Genomic DNA, 17,967 nt, shown 5'->3' on the forward strand with positions numbered 1-17,967 from the left:
CGATTCAAGTCAGATTTACTTTGCCAGGGATCATATTAATGTTGACACATATTACATTCATTCTGGTGTGTGTCATATTCATTTTGCAGCAGCCTATGGATTTCAGAAGGTGTCCTAAATGGGTATCTGTAATTTTGACATGAACGGCTTCCCATAGCAAAGTGAAACAAGTATCTTATAGCTCTACTAAGTACACCACATAACACACATTTTAAAGTATTCAGGCACAATGAAGTATCAAGGTTGCAGTTTTTTCAATACTTTACCTTAAAATTTCAATGTAAATCGAGTGACCGATTTCCTCAATCATTTTTGCCATTGTTGGGGCGAAGCTTTTAAAATAGTCATTAATACAGGCTGCTATGTTGTCTGGGAAGGGGTAAGGCAAGTTTTTACTTTCGTCGGAAATGGCCCTCGCATCCACTTCTGCAGAACGGGAATACAAGTAAGACGAGGTAGGGTGAGAAGCAATGTAGGTAGTTACAGAGAGAAAAAACAGAAAGCAATGAACAGAACAGAACAGAAAGAGTGAGAAAGGAGAAGGTGATAGAGGCCTGGAAGGAAAGATTTGTGATTGAGAGTGAGAGAGTGAGAGGAAAAGAAATCGCCCAAAATGCTGTTTGATCTGATTAAACTTTAATCCAATAACACTACCATTCAATCCCCATTCCTGTCCAGTCCACAACCAAACTGTGAGGACTTTCCCTCCTTCTTCCTTGAAAAGTCTAACAAGATTGAATCTGATCTAAGGTCTGCCATGATCAATCTATCATTCCTGCCAGCCTCCCACCTGCTTCCCCAGTCCCATTTTACAGTATGTCATGCCCCTACAAACAGTGCTTATTGGAGTCAATTTTCAACCTTCAACAATACATCAATTCTCAACATTCTTTCTACCCTGAAACCCTCAAATCACTTCAACGGTACCCTTCCCCCAAGTTCTTTAAAGAGATGCTACAGGTCCCAAGATCGTTATTGCCTTCCTGCTTCAAGGTGAGATCTGCTTAAAGTCTGGTCAGGTTTTGCCTATTCTCAAAAGACCTATGGCTGTCCAGAGGACCTCAATAACTTCAAACCAATTACAAATATCCCAACTCTGGCAAAGTTCTTTGAGAAATGTGTTCATGTACAACTGTGTAATCACATTGAGGAATTCCAGCTTCTTGATCAATTCCAATCGGGCTTCCGTCGGGGCCCAGCACCGAAACAGCCATCGCTCATATAGTCGATGACACGCTCACAATGCTTGATAGGAACAAATCCTGCCTATTAATCCTACTCGACCTCCCATCAGCTTTTGACACTGTCAAACATGGCTCAGTACTAAAATGGGGTTGCCTCGATTCTCTATAACAGATGACAGAGATTTAAAATCAATCAAACCCTCTCCAATTCCAGTCCTTGCACTTTGGGGGTTCCCCAGGGGACCTCTCTCTCAGACACACTTTTCACCCTATTCCTTGAACCTCTTACTGAAATCCTCAAAGCATCTAACATCCAGTACCACATGTATGTGGATGGGACCCAGTTGTACATGAAAATCTCTTCTCCTGATGATATCAAGGATCTCAACGGAACCCTGCACACAGTGCTTAATTTGTACGGTGGTTTATGGTGCTGAGCACCGGCACTTATTTCAGAGGGCCGGGAAAGCAAATGTCTTCACCTGCGGTTGGTATCCTGATAACGGTTAAAAATAAATATAACTAGGTGGGTGACTGCCTGACCGCTGGCGGGGTAGAATTACTGTTTAATCTTGTGTGATTGAAACACAGGGAAGTCCTATGGTGGTAGTGGTAAAGGAGTCAAACTAATATTAATGACTGGTATGGCCAGAAAGAAAGGACATGTTGCTCAAAATGAAGGCCTGTGATATGCAGACCTGACGGAGTGCAACACAACTGTCTGTGCCTTTTACTGGAGAAATTAAAGGTGAGGGAGAGTGTACAGGACTGGAAGCTTATGGAACAGTTGTATGCCTCGATGATGTTCGATGTCAGGGATGTAAAGTGCACCCCGCAGCCCACACACTGTGGGGGTGAGGGGCAGTAGGTGGTGAGCCTTTTAATCCTCAGGGGGGCCCTTCGGGTTGTGTGTGTAGTTGCTGCAAGGCTGTCTGACACTATATCTTTAACTGACAGTGCTGTGTGCAGTAGACGTGTGCCAAGCTGCTGACAAAGTTAAAAAAACAAAAAATGCATATTGATCGAAATGGGAGGATGTTCCATCAGCCAGGGGCGTAAGAGAGGACCCAGCGAGCTTGTGCAACTCCCAGGTTCACTCATACTGAAGTGGGCCCCTGAGCTACTACTGATGTGAGTGTGGGGGGGGCCCTATTTGCATATCTTACGGGAGTGGGAGCTCATGTTTTGTAACGACACTGCCTTCATCCACTGAGCAGGACCGTCCTGTCACTGTGCTAATATTAAGAGTTACAAGGATGGTCAGTCAGTAGCAGACGAAATACCCACATTCTCTAAGCCCAACTAGGGCTAAATAAATAAAATAATGTTTATAAGAGAAACAGGGCTCTTGCTGAGGGCTGTAGGATAGGATTTCATTGGCAATGGGAGACGCCTCCGAGGTGGGGGTGGGCACTAGCACGTATTTTGCCTCATCACACTTTGACCAAGAACAAAAGAGAGAAAGCACAAAATGGAGAAAGGAGGCCGAAAAGAAAGAATGGAATACAGTGACAAAGGGATAAAGCAGAGATGACAAAGAATGTGCAGGAGTAAGGTAGAGGGACAAGGAGTGTCTGGTGGTGGGTTAAAGATGCATGAAGGGCGCTCAAGCCTACCCAGCCTTGGTTTTTGGCACCACAACCTTCTGCAGTGCTGGCGGTAGCTTCTGAAGAAAACTTTGAGCCTCACGCTTATTATTTCACAAATTAAGCACTGCCTGCACAAAACCCAAAACTAGCTAACCTCCAACCATCTCAAACCTAATACCTTCAAAACTGAATTCCTCCTTATCTCCCACCCAAGCAACCCCAATCTTGGTGAAAAATATATCCTCTCTCAACTGCACACCACAAATCATAGGCTCTATGAGATCTCTGGGAATAGTGCTAGATAAGAACTTGAACATGCAGGATCACATAAGCGCATCTACCAAAGGAGCAAACTTCCAATTGAGCATCCTAAGGAAATTAAAACCCTTCCTTTCCCGCACTGACTTCAAGTCCGCTATCTCCGGATCTGAGTTCTCTGAATTGGTTACCTTTCGAGGCAAGGATACAATTGCCTGCATGACCCATAAAGCCCTTCATTTCAACACTCCTCTGTACCTTGCAAAAAAGCTAGATCTTTCGGGCGGTGCTCGATCCTCCAGGAGCTCCTCCCTGTTGCTTAAGCCCAATTCTTTTGAAAACAAATGAAAACTTATAATCGGTCCTTCTCGGTCTTGCCCCAAGAATCTGGAACTCCCTGTCTACAGAAACGAAACTGAATCCATCAACAGTGTCCTTCAGAAAGGTGACGGCTTTACTTATGAGTACTTTTCTGAATTTGAATTTTAGCCACGGCCTATTGTCGTGTCAGCGTAGCTCTCACAGGTCCTCCTGGCCCAACGGTCAGCTATCCACCTCATCTATTGTAACAATGACTGTTCCTGCTGTATTCGACATACGTGTTCTTTTGCCTACCTTGTCATGCTATTCTGCTTACTTATGATGCCTTGTATTGTTGCTATACTGGTCCCCTCCACTATTATGAGTTTAGGTGCCTGTTTTTATCTTGTATAGTCTTGCTGTTTTTCCGCAAATGTCTCCCCCTACATGTGTCGCAATTCTCTGTTAAGCCCTCTGATACCCTCTAGGGTCATGCTCGTGCCATACAACGTTTTTAATTAAATAAACAGAGCAAATGTTGCAGAGTCAAAGAGAGAGAGAGAGAAGGAAAGAGAAACTTCCAGAGGGATATGGTGAGAGGAAGAAAAAATTGTAGAAAGAAGAATGGAAAACAGAAAGTAAAAGGAAGAGAAAAATGAGATTGAGGGGACACGTGTGAGATGAAGAATGTGAGAGATTCCCCAAAAACATGAAAATATGTGTACTGTGGCTGGGATACTCCAGTAAGTTAGATATGCAGTTGATGCTTTTGCTCTCTATGCTTCCTTACAACAACTTTAATGCACCTTTGGTTTATACTACTTGTAATGGCTTTGTTATCCTGGTTTATTCATGGCTATCAAAGAAAGAATATGAGGGGCATAAAGTGAACAAGAGAGAATGTGCGATAAAGGGAGAGTGAGAAACAAAGTGAGGAATGGAAAACAGGGCATGTGACAGTGAGACTGCAAGGAACAAAAAGAGATTTAGAAAGATGAGAGTATATGAGAGGAAGAAGGAAACACTTGAATGAGATGGAATGGGATACACAGAAAAGAGAAAGAGACAGAGAATGAGATAGGGATGAAAAGCGAGTTAAAGAGTGACAGGTGAAGAGAGAGAGATAGATACAAAGAGGGAATTGGGAAGAAAATAAGACAGGGTGATAACATGGTCAGTATAATTTAGAAATGATCAAGAGTGTCATAAATAAAAACCTTATTTATTGCAGATAAACATGTCATTTCACAATTTACAGTTGGGAAATATGGCAGTAAAATATAACGTTGTGAGTGCTGTTATGAGGTAAAGATCGAGGAAATAGAGTGCACTTACATCAAGGTCCTTCTTCAATGACATCAATCCACTTCATTTTCATCTATACACATCTCCACAACTTTGTGTGAGAAAAACAAAACATTGGGGCACATTTATCAAGGCTTTGTGCCGGTGAAATGTCACAAACAGTGATGCAAACCAGTGGAAAGTCTTGATAAACTATGGGGCATATTAACAAGGGCTTTATCTCCGCTTTTTTGCCTTTAAAAGCCAAAGAAGCGGAGATAAAAATATATCGCCCGCTCAACAACAGGGTGCTAACATGCAAAATCGCATGTTAGCACCCTTTTTCACTTTGCTTTCCTTGCATCTCTAATGAGATGCAAAGTGGGCGTTCCAGAGCAAAATAATAGGAGAAGTGTCGCTAAGCGACATTTCTCCTATTATCAAGCTTCATGCTAACCCTGTTAGGGACAAAAAAAGCAGCGCTAACCACGGTTAACGCTGCTTTTTAACGTCTGCTAATTTTCAGATTTAGCTATGTAATCCAATGGGAGGTGGATTACATGGCTAAGTCCACCATTGGCTATCAACAAGTATATCCCTATCCTTGTAGTTTTATCGCTGAATTACCAGCGATAACCTCCCAAAATGCCGCCATCGCTGGATTTTTTATCGCCTAGGCCATTAGCGTTGTTAATAACGCGATAACCAGGCAATATTATCCAGCGATAGCGGGCATTAAAAAACTTAACGCTAAGCGCCCTTAGCGTTAATTTTCCCTGTTCCTTGTTAATATGCCCCTATGTACTTTCCGGGGCAGAAAAAAAATGTTGTGGTCACAGGTTGATGAAGGTAACACAAATAGCCACTTTGCATTACTTTATATCAAGAAGTGTTCCATGAGTGGGACATGGGTGTTCCCATGCTCCAACCCACAGGTGTTTGACACATGGCTCTGCCTACGAGCAGTGGTGACAGTGATGTGTTGTGTTCATGTACTCAGTAAGAGGGTTCATTCTCGCCCCCGTTGTGCCCCCCTCCCTGGCCCTCTTCAATTCTTATCGGTGGGGCCTGTGAAACTATCTCCCCACCTAATGTGTCTGTCATGTCCATAGACATTCCAACTATTATGCAAGCCATGTGGAAAGACAGCCTGGATAAAGACATCAAAATTTCTCTTCTCAAATAATTTGTTTGTAATGGGTGGCCCAATAGAATGAGTGAATTTGTTTGGAATCGGTGGCCTAACAGAATGAATGAATTACTTGAAGTTAATAAGCTTTCTGGGAAGTCAGAACTGAGCTTTCTTTAAAAGGTGACTTAATATTGAGAGACTTGGTACATGAAGTCTCACCAAGGCTAGAGTGAGTGCTGCCTATTGGTTCCCAAAAATGGATGTGATGTTGGAGTATAAAGTAAGAGACTGCTATGCTTGTGGGTTGAGTGATGAATTTAAATCCATTCAAAATCCTGCTTCATCCCCAGTGGTGGTCCAATTTGAGCCGCGGGACAGTGTAGGTTTGGACATAATTGGACCAATATACAGACACAATGTTGTAAAAAAAATCATATTTGTTTTAGTGCATTATTACTTTCAGTACATCACATACAAAATGGTGAACAATATTACTAACATGGATTTGTTGAAATGTTTGTCTACTAAAGGCATTTCTAGCACATTACTGGTGCTGATACTGGTAATCAATTTACCTCTGACTCCATGAAAGATTTCCTGGAAAACATGTCTAAATGTCACCAGAGAACAGCATTATATTGCCCAAGGGCTAATGGGTTGGAGGAAAGGGTCAATAAGATGATGAAGGAATATATCCAACTAGCTAATGCATCTCACAATTATGTTGAAAATCTTTATGGGACATGTTATGGTCATATCATATCATGCCCAGTTCTGTTACTGATATTTCTCCAATTATTTCTATCACGAGGAAGGGAACCAGGTATGAAATTGACTCCTAACTGGCTAAATGGTGGTGATCCAATTTGTTTACAGCATAACATTGCTAATGAGAGAATTAAGGGACATCAAAACAAATATAAGTATAGTTATTATATTGATCATGTTGAAAAAGAGCAAGAGTGGCAGGTTGGAGGCATGGTGGCAACCAATCAGCCTGAAGTCTGTAAGGGAAAAAGTTCTGTGTTTCCCAAACCACTTATAGCTAAAACGATTAGGAGGATGGTCGTACTTGAAGTGTGGAGAGATCGGTCAAATGTCCTATGATACCTAGTTCAGACAATGGTATATCAATAGACCATATAAACACCAGGAATAGAACAAACAGGAAGATTGAAAACCATTGAGCCAAAAAGAAGCCAGGATTGCTCAAAGACTTTATTGAATTTTGAATACTTTGTCCTTAAATATTGTCTTTATACTTTGATAGGATATCTAATTACATTTTGTATCTCCCTTATCAAATTCGATTTGTAGACCTCTTTGTTTTATTTACTGAGACTGCATTCTTTCATCTTATTGCATAACTGTCCAATTTTGCCTTTACCTGTTTATTAGGTTTTCTGCCTTCTAATTCTTCCTCTTCCATTTATTGCAGATAGGTGTCTTGTATTCATGTACTCAGTAAGATGGATCATTCTCTTCCTCTTTATGCCCCCTCCTCAACCCTCTTCAACGATTTGCCCCTTTGGGAGGGCAATTAAAATTTTGGTGAGGCAATTATTTTTGGGAGTTTAATTCGAATGTTGCTGCTATGATTATTGCTGACACTGGAACGGAGCTAGAGAACACTAATATACTCAGGGGCATATTATCAAGGGGGTTTATCTCCGCTTTTTTGGCTTTAAAAGCCAAGAAAGCGGAGATAATATGATCTCCCTATTACCAAGCTGTCGCTAACACCAGTTAGCGACAGCTAGTAGGACATAGCGACCATCTTGGGCCCCGCTTTGCATGTCAGTGATATTTATCACTAATGACATGCAAAGTGGGCGTGCCAAGATGTTAGCGACTGGAAATAATCGCTAACATCGCTATCTCCTATTACCAACTTTTGGAGATATTCGCGCCAAGCGCGAATATCTCCAAAAGCTTACACCTGCCCTGAGCAGTTCTTAGCCATGTTATCTAATGGGAGGTGGATAACATGGCTAAGAGCATTAGCTCGGAAATGCATGAATATCGCTGACTTTTCAGCGATATTCATGCATTTCGGCCGATTTTTCGCTTAGGAGATAAACCTTGATAATAGCAAGGTTCCTAAGCGATAAAAATCGCCGCAGCTCGGTGATAAAAATATCGCCGCTAAACCAACATAGCGATAATTATCGCTAGTTGTTGGTAATTTGTCCCTCAGTTATCTCTTCTAATGTGTCTTTGGACTTAAGAATATCATGACGCAAATGTGTGTGTATGGTGCTAGGAAGCCTGAAAGGGTGGCAGTGCTTGGGAAGAGAGTACACTGTCCTTCTCTCTCCCTCTCATGCAATGCAGTGTAGCAGCTTTGGTTGCTGGGCTGCATTTAGTCATTTATTCGTAAATCTGCCACTCTTACCTTGTAGTTTTTAAAAACTGAAGAAGCTCATATAGCTTTACTGAGGTAGAAAGGGAGCTTGGGGCCTCAATGCACTGCTGCCACTTTACCTGCTTCAGTGTTGCTAGTTTTGTCCCTCTGAGTGGCGCAGACTGTATAAAGCAAGCAAGTATTAAAAAATGATATTTGGAGTGCAGGGGGCCCATCACATTCCTTGACCTTGGTGTTACTTCACTTGCTGCAATAATGATGGCTACAGGCCTGCTTACCGGTCTCCAGGTTCTCCATTATACCTGTCTTTCCTTCTCTCCTCCCTCTTGCCATTCCTTTCTCATCTCTTTTGTCCGATTCATGACCTCTACCCAATGCTACACCTCAATCTCTCTCTCTCTCTCTCTCTCTCTCTCTCTCTCTCTCTCTCTCTCTCTCTCTCTCTCTCTCTCTCTCTCTCTCTCTCTCTCTCGTTCTGTCACTCTCTTCCCTCACTTCTGTCTACAAATCTTCCTTATCTGCCTAATTCTCTTCAAACACACTTATTTCTGGTTCCCTTCCTTGCCTCCTTCGCTCTTCTTTCAGTCTGATCCTTAGCATCTTCTCCCATTCTGTTACATTTTCCGTCTTCACTTTCACCCTCTCGTTTTCTTTTATCCCTTTCCTCTTTTACATTTCAACCTTATTTTATAATCCCTCTGTATCCCTCACTCATTCCTCTCCAAAGAGTAAACAAATAACCAGGCCCAGGCACGCTCTGTGTTAAAAAAATTCTGAAAGTGAAAGCTCTACACTGACTGCAATTAGTGCAGGGCAGACTGGGCCAATTCCCACCTCTGGGGCCCGGTGGCATTCCGCTGGCTGCACCACTGGTAGTTACACCCATGGCTCTTATATAGCTTTTAAACCCACCCTCCCCCTCCCCAATTCAGTTCCTCTGTTGTCTGTGTAACAGCACTGTCTTCTCAGGTCCTCAATCGGGTCGAATTTCTCTCAGTGGTCTCGACAGTGCAACCCTCATTCTCACTCTGGGTCTTCCAATATATACTGCTATGAATCTCAGGGCCCACCACACAATGATCTTGTGTGCATGTGAGAAAGACTGTGTGTGTGTGTGTAAGCCTCGGTGTTTGTGGTCACAGTGTTCCACTACTAGCTGGTTTTATCCTTTGTCAGGATGTGTGCTTACCATCATGTCAGGTTCATGTGCGAGAAAGCAGTCCCTTAAAACTATCTACACTGAGGTCCTGCCAGCAAAGACAAAGGGGGCTATTCACAAGTACTTATCTCCGATTTATCCCCACCTTAACGCATCAAAAGTGGAGATAGATTTAACACCCCATTCACAAGCTTGTGCAAACTGCAGACATCGCCTGTATTCCCGCGATAACTGCCCCAAAATGTATCTCCACGGTAGACACTACCAACTAACCCTAATGAGATGCAGAGTAAGCATTCCCGTGCAAAAACACACAAAAAACCACAACACCACTTTCATAACGAAATGCCAGATCCGCGAGTCAAAACAACGCAATAAGCAGCGGTAGCAGCAGGTATTTAACACCTTCCTCCTGCAGGTGTAAAGCCAAACGACTACCTGCAGTAGACAACAGAGCCCCGCACACAGCCACACCCGAACAACAAGCGATGCCATAGAGCTACTCATCATGCATCTCGGAGCCGGAACAGGGCCACAACACCCACCGCTACCAACCCCCAGGACCGCCACCACACCCAGGACCCAGATCCGCCCTGCCCCCCCCCCCCCCCCCTCTCCCCCAGACCACCTCAAAGGCAGTGCAAAGTAAGACAGCGGACCTACTGAAAACGCACCAATCTCACAGACCTAACGCCAAGGAAGTCATTGCCCATTACAGGCTAAAAAGGACAACCATCATCCGCATCATGACCCTCATCGCCCACGGGTTGACGGTCCCAACACAGCATAGAACTAGCATCCTTCCGCATACAAAGCTGCTGGCTGTGATGCACCTGTTGGCCTCTGGTACCTTCCAACCAACAATTGCCAGAGTCAGAGGGGTATTACAGCCAGCCCTATCAAAGTTCATCACACCTGTCCTGGATGCTATCCTCAGCTTCAAACCCCAGTACCTTCACTTCCCCCACACTGCGCAGGAACAGCAGGAGACAAGGCTTCTACGCCATAGCTGGATTCCCGTGTTGGAGGTAATAGAGTGCACACATGTCCCACTTGTGCCCCCCGCGGATACAGCACACCAATACCGCAACAGAAAGCACACGCATCCCATCAATGTGCAGGCAATAGTCCCCGGGGACTCTCCACCAATGTTGTCGCAAACTACCCCAGCGGTGTGCACGATCCCTACATCTCCCAACAGTCCATCATCAACCAGCGCTTCTAGGAGGGATCATATGGAACTGGACTGCTCGTTGGTAAGTGCCAAAGCAACATACCACATACCTCAAAGCCACCATCACACAGCGCACAACTGTCTGAATGCACATGTGACCAAACCACATACAACATGGCAATCAACATGCCTACCTACCAGACACAACAACACCACTCCATGGTGATCCTGTTCTACCCCTGCATACAATACAGCCATACCATGGCACCACAGCCACACAACAGCTGAATGTGTGTAGATGCGGAATTCAGCCATGTGCGAAGGATGCAAGTGACCCGTGAATGGCAATGGACACAACGACAAGTGAGGTGTGGATGTTCAGGACAGACATGGGTAGGAATACCACAGATATGTCCATGCAGACCACAGCTGCTGGTGACTGGAGAGTAGTGAACAGTGAACGCAACCATGTCACACCAGGCCGTGGCTCAGATAGCGAAAATGTCGCTCGCTGCCTCCCCCCTTGTGTGCGTGAGCGTAGTGGGTGGGCCCTAAGTACGCCGTGTCTGCACAGGGGTGTGGACAAAAACCCTGTGGCGTTTCCCGGAAAGGCCAATGTCACTAACAGGGTGGCGCCTCGCAGTCTGCCATGAGGCCAACGTCGTGAGCAGCAGGCCTCTGAACCTGTGCGCCTGCTGCACCCCGGGACGCTGATACCCAGACCAGGCCGTCCCGCCCCTGCCCCCCAAGGCTGCACTGCTCACCTGCCGACACCACTGTGTGTCAAAGAGGGTCCACCATGTGCCGGGGCAAGTTCCAAGCCCCGGTCCCACAACCTCTGCAGCCTCCGCAGACCACTGCTGGTCCACATTACTCCTTTCTCATTGACATACTCCACCGGCGTCCCCTTCGTCACAGTAGGTCCCACAGGTGGAACTGTGTCCTGAGTCCTGAATGGCAGTGACCCCAAATCTGTGGCAGTGGCCACAGTTCCAGACTCCCTTCGATCAGTGAGGCATAATTCCATATGGCAGGCCGGCGACATGTGGTGCCCCTAACCCTGTTCAACGCAAGCCGTCGACACGTTGTGCCACTAGCCCTGTTCAACGCAAGCCGGCGACAAGTGGTGACATTAACCCTGTGCGCCGTGAGTGACCGTCGGCCTCCGGCGGAACATCATTGGTGTCTGAGCCTGTGCCCTGGGGGTTGTCATCAGCAACAGGCAGGTACAGACTTGGTGTCCGGCATGAGTCTGTGGCCTTCATATCATCCATGTTGCCGGACTCAGCTGGCATGTGCCCTCTGCATCATGCCCTGGGGGTACACCTTCCACTGTTCACCGAGACACTCCGGGACAAGCTCCTTTTACATCTACAGAAACCTGCTCTGCACTTGTGACCCTGCCCCAGGGCCCCGCAAGTCAGCGTCCCGTGGCGGTGGGCCAGTGTCGGCCGCTGTGCATCCCGGGCCACTAACCCTGCGCGACTCAAGTCATCCCTCTTTGTTGTTCTGCCATTGCTTGCCTGAGTGCCTGATGACTGTTGGAGTTGTTGCCAGCACCAGCTACTCCCTGAGGGCTGGCTTAACTCACCCCACACACAGCCAGCACAGGCGTCACTTGATTAGTGGGCCTGCCATCACATCCTGCTGAACCAAGTATTGACTCTTTTCTCCCTGAACTTTCACAGGTGATCAAGGATATTGACTCTGCCCTTGGATGATGACACCCCTCTGAGACCCGAACACACCCGCCCAGAGGCAGTACAATGCAGCCCACATACGCACCATGGCCGTTGAATGCACATTTGGCGTGTTGAAGTCACGTTTCAGGTACCTGGACGGCACAGGTGGAAAGCTCCTGTACACCCAGGAGATTGCTTGCAAGATGATCTTTGCATGTTGTGTGTTGCACAACATCTGTGAACGCACCAATGCCCCATGGATCCCAGTTCCAGAAGTACCGGACGATGATGGGGACAATGGGGCAGGTGGCTCACATCCCACTGCAGCTGCAGCAGGAATGGCCCGTAGGTACACCATCATTGACAATTACTTCTCATGAGCACGTGGCATTGTGACCGTCCCTGGCAATCATGGGACAGTGCAAAATGTCCCAAAACACAGCATGCGTGAATAAAACATAAAATAAAACATATTTGCAGGTTACAGGTTGTACTTGTACATTGTCATGTCACAGTTTCCTGCTGTGCCAGATGTGATTTTCCATGTTGTGCACATTTGCTGCACCAGTAGTGTCCTGTGTTCTGTTGTGGAGGTGTTGCTGTTTGTACCGGAATGTTGTCAATGACGAGGTGCACTTATACCTATGTGCGTATTCTGCACAGTGGTTGATTCACTCCTGCTGCTTTGATTTGTCTGCCACTGGTCCCTTTCAGGCGGTGTGCCTGTCAGTTCTGTGCTTCCATAGTGCTGAGATGTTGCAGACTTGGGTAACTTGTGCTCTTTGTCGATTTGTGACTCTTAGGCATGGTTTTTCCACAGATGTGTCATTGAAGTCAGGGTTGTTTGTGCAGGTGGTTGTGTCCGCGTGTGACCTGCTCCTTTTCAGTTGTGGTCCGCACTCAGCCACCTCAGTGTTGTGCCGTGTACATTGTCATGGTGATTGGACTGCAGACACGCTACTCGTCATGTGGTGTCTCTTGCATTGTCAGTGTGGCTGACTTATATGCATTTGCTGTGTTTCGCGGGTGTTTATGTGTTGGTTGTGTGCTTGTTGATGTGTTGTGTGGGTGCCCCTTTGAGCACATGGTGTACGTGGGACTACTTGGTGTTTGTATGTGTGTTGAAGTGTTCCCGTGGTATCAGGGACATGATCCTGAGTCATTGTGGGTGTGCAGTGTGCTCTGCTCATTTGTGCATGTGTGCCATTGAGCCTGTCTTCCCCCATTCACCCACTCCCTGATCGGTGCGCACCCTGTTGATGTGGTGTTGGTTCACGTTGGACAGTGTCCGGATCCCCGACTCCTATCACTGTCTCCCGCCTGGTGACTGTGGCCACCATCTTCTCCAAGTCATTCAGCTCCTGGTGTTCTGCTGGCCCCCCTCCTCCAGGGTGCATTGCTGCTTCCATGTTGGCAGCGAGTTTCTGCTTGGTTTTGCCATTCACATCAGTCCAGGGCCTCTTGTGCTCTTCCATTGTCCTCCTCTGCCATGCAACGGCATTCACATGGTCCGGGGTTGTGTGCCATCTTTGCCTCTTTGTTGCCAATGAAACGGAGGTGACGGACAGTTGGTGGTGGTGTTCTGGCTCATCCTTGGCGATAATCATTTTTTCCTGGCGACTGTACCCCATCTCCCTCTTCCTCTTCTCATTTGCCTTCCACGGGCCCTGTATTCCTGGGTGTTCCTCCGTGGGGATTTGTGGGGTTTATGTTGTCCTCTGCAGTGGGTCAGGGTGCATCCATGGTACTCCGCAGTTGATGTTGTTTTTTTAGTGGCATTTTCCGAATGCTGTTCTTGTGCTTTTTCCCGCGGTACGCATGGGTATTGCTGGCGCCTCGCTGGTTGTCACTGTTTTCTTATCGCGTTTGGGCATATCAAGTTTTTTAAACACGTTGGGGTTTGTGTTTTTATCTCCGCCGAGGTGGTTGTATCGCAGACATTAACCGCGGTTTCGGCAGACTATCGCATGCTACCGCCTTGTTGTGAATTCCACGTTAACACAGGGTTACTTTCACGCGATTGGCTGCTATGTGTAAAGGTGCATTAGCATTTTTTGGTGATGTTTAGCACACGTTCTTGTAAATATACCCCAAAGATTCTAGCCATTACAGATTATGTTCACTGACTGATTTGATCCTGCTTGTGTATAGGGAACGTGCAAGCTACAGTGTATCGGCAGTGAACTACATTTCCCACTGGACCACAGTCTCTCCCTTATCTAGAGCGATGCAGCTATCTTGAATTTTCAGGTATAGCTTTCCTTGTGTTGCTTGTGTCCTTTCTACTCAATTTGTGCTACAATGGTGCAGTAGCCAGACATCACAAAATGGATGCTGGTTTTCAAGAGGCATGGCCTTTTTTCCCCTACGAATTGGATAACGGGCAATTTGATTCTCAGAGAAACATCCTGAAGTTGTGTGTAATTTGCAAGTTAACTTTCAGCTATTTATTTTGTTGTTTGAACTTAACTGTTTAGTTAAAATTCCTATTATGGAACAGAACATTTCGTATGTATACAAATATTAACACAGACAGTTTATAAGCTATTAGAGTTCAAGTATACAAATGCATTACAAAGTGAAGGGAATTGCAGAATGTTAATGATGTTTCTTATGTTTTCAGTTTACAGTAATCAAGTATCAACTATATACATCTTTCGAAAGAGGGTGTATAGTGAAGCAGCTTGAGGTAGTTATTCTAACATAGGGAGAAGAGCAACTGTATGTATGATTTGCAAGATATTCAATACTCTTTGGGGCAGATTTACGTTTCCTGGCGCATCCCTGCAAATCAGCAGGGATGCGCCAGGAAAGATGCCTCACGCAAGTTTACCCTTGCGCCACCACAGATGCGCCGTATTGTAAATGCGCAAGCATAAACAGATGCGTGTTGCATCTGCAGGCGTAAGGTTGGCTCAGTGCTGGAGTTGCGTCGTGGGCACAACGCAACTCCAGCACTGTCCAACATGGTGCATCAAGCCTTGCGCCTGCTTCAAGCAGGCGCAACGTTTTGATGCAGTGGGGTCGGTAAAGTGACTGAGTGAGATCCGGTAGATATCACTCAGCCACTTTTGTGGGTCGTTTCTGCGCCAGCGCAGGTTTCATGTGGTGCGGGGCTTTACAACGTGACGCATCTCCCTAGATGCTTCACAATGTAAATACACCGCAGCATGGGGCTGGCTTTACGCCGCCGCTGCGTCACAGAAGTGACGCAACGGGGGCGCAAAAGTGGAGCATGGGGCTTGTAAATCTGCCCCTTTATGTTTAACTTTCAGGAATTCCCATTACTGTGTCAAAGCATGTAGAGTTGGTTATGCAGAGACATTTATAAGGTTTACCTGTTGTGGTATGTAGGTTATGTATATGAGTTTATTGTTTCAGTATCTTTAATTCTGTCAGATCCCTTATGTCTCAGGGTTCTGGTTGATGGAATTGGAACTCGAGTTGACGAGGGAGAGTCAGATACTGTCCCCTCGTCTGCCTGCTTGCTGCGTGGCCGTGGGTTTGTACTTATATGCCTACCCACGCCTACACACGCCAGCCCTCATGCTCCTTACTTGGCCTTGCTTGGCATTGTTGTGCCTCAATCTGCTTCCTTGGCCTTGCTCTGCCTTTTTCTGCCTCAAAGTGCTTACTCGCGCTCCTGTGACAGCATTGCCATCATTCCAGCCACTCTCTTCGCTTCAGCTATTCGTCACACTGCTGTGGGAGCCAGCACACTACGCTTCTGAGAATTCATTGGCTGATTGACTGTGCGTGCTATCGCAGCACGTTGGGGGCCATCTTGAGTAAGGATCGCACTGTTAAGCTTCAAGAGCCTGTTGGTGTTATTCTCACTCAGGGGCATATTACCAAGCATAAGCGAAAAATATCGCTAAGCTTGGTTAGCGGCCAAAATTATATCGCCGAGCCTCGCCTATTTTTATTGCTTAGGAGCCTTGATATTATCAAGGTTTATCCCCTAAGCGATAAAAATCGGCCGAAATGCATGAATATCGCTGAAAAGTCAGCGATATTCATGCATTACCGAGCAAATGCTCTTAGCCATGTTATCCACCTACCATTGGATAACATGGCTAAGAACTACTCTGGGCAGGCGTTAACTTTTGGAAATAATCGCGCTTAGCGCGATTATTTTCAAAAGTTGGTAATAGGGGATAGCGATGTTAGCGACTGTTTCCAGTTGTTAACATCTTGGCACGCCCACTTTGCATGTCATTAGCGATAATTATCGCTGACATGCAAAGTGGGCCCCTAAATGCCCGCTATCGCCTATTAGCTCTCGCTAACTGGTGTTAGCGACAGCTAGGTAATAGGGTGATTAAATTATCGCCACTTTAGCGGGAAAAATTCCCGCTAAAGCAGCGATGAGGCCCTTGGTAATATTCCCCTCAGTTTCTTCTGTGATTCGCACACCTGCTGTGCGATACCTGTTGATTTCTTGGCGTCTACACCCTAGTTGTAGCATCGGTGATCCACACATCTGTTTTGGCATTTCTTTCTTCCTTTCATTATTCCTTAAAATTTCCAATGGCATTTATTACACTTCGATGATCTGTACACCTTACGTGCAGGTATTCATTTCTGCTACATTACAACGTCGGTGATCCGCACAACTGCTGTGTGGCACATTATTGGTGCTCATAGTTGTTTGCTTACTACTTCGGTGATCCGCACACCTGTTGTGTGGGACATTATTTTACGCCTAATTGGCACATATTTTACACTAACTTTCTGGTAATTTGCATATTTATCTACACGTTTTTCTTTTCATCTTTATCACATCTGTTGTGCCAATTTTCTCATTTTTGTTCATATTCTCTGCTTCATGGCTAGTAATCACGGTCTCATTTAACCACCACCCTTATTACAAAAAGTGGGTAAACCAGATATTAAATTGCTAGAATGGCTTCGTATTTTTGAAAACTATTTAGCGGCCATTGATGATGAAGGTTATACACCTTCGAGGAACATGGCTATGCTGTTCAACCATTTAGGAATTGCTAGTCAAAGAATTTTTCCTAATCTTCCTCGTTCTCCAGCTCCAACCTCTGAAGACTCTGCTGGAACGTTTATTTGGAACCAAAAGAACACACAAGGAAACAATATCTTGATGTGTCAAATGTTTTATTAGAAAGATTTCAACTTTGCTATGTGCAAACAATCCTCCTATGAATCCATAGAAGACAATGTTGCTTCTCTCAGATTTCAAGCTGAAAAGTGCATATTTGGTGCTAACATTGACACTCATATTAGAGACCAATTTGTTTTTTACTAGTCTTCTAAAAAAATTCAAGAGCGTTTACTTACTTGTCGTAATCCTACCCTTACTGAAGTATTGGATATTGCCTTGAGCATAGAAAGGTCCATTGTCACCTCCAAAGTTCTACCCAGCCACTCTGCTCCCTCTCCTTCTTCTGTCAATGTTGTGTGTGACGATGATGTTGTTTGTGCAGTTAGCATCAAACAAGTCTCTGACAAAAACTAGTCGTAGGGGACAACCTCCTCGCAAACAGCTTGTTTGTTTTCGCTGTGGTTCTAAGAACCACATTGGAAACAATCCAACATGTCCTGCTATTGGTAAGCAGTGCTAGTGTTGCAACAAGTTTAGTCACTTCCAAAGTGTATGTAGAGGTGGAGCTAGCTCTTCCTTAAGCAAAGTCAAAATTTCAAATGTTTCTGTGGATGATACTGACTTTGAAGTACAACAATGTGAGAAGAAATTTACAAATGTCTTATTCACTGTGGATATCACTGATTGTTCCAATGTCACCTCCGTTAAGGGACCCATTGTTGATGCAATTGTCGATGAGAGATCTATCTCTGTCATGGCTGATTCT

General features: G+C 45.4%; 1 protein-coding gene across 3 annotated transcripts in view; it reads right to left on the reverse strand.

Moving 5' to 3' along the window:
* The window catches only part of LOC147698896 (uncharacterized), a 120,843-nt gene that overhangs the window by 60,962 nt on the left and 41,914 nt on the right, over positions 1 to 17,967 (reverse strand). For all 3 annotated transcript variants that reach the window (XM_086935514.1, XM_086935511.1, XM_086935512.1), the window contains exon 3: positions 267 to 426. In XM_086935514.1, coding sequence (XP_086791640.1) covers positions 267 to 426 — 160 coding nt within the window. The remainder of the gene's footprint in view (positions 1 to 266; positions 427 to 17,967) is intronic.

This window comes from Lissotriton vulgaris, chromosome 8 (genome assembly GCF_964263255.1).
Source record: "Lissotriton vulgaris chromosome 8, aLisVul1.2, whole genome shotgun sequence".
In the NCBI taxonomy this organism is placed as follows: domain Eukaryota; kingdom Metazoa; phylum Chordata; class Amphibia; order Caudata; family Salamandridae; genus Lissotriton; species Lissotriton vulgaris.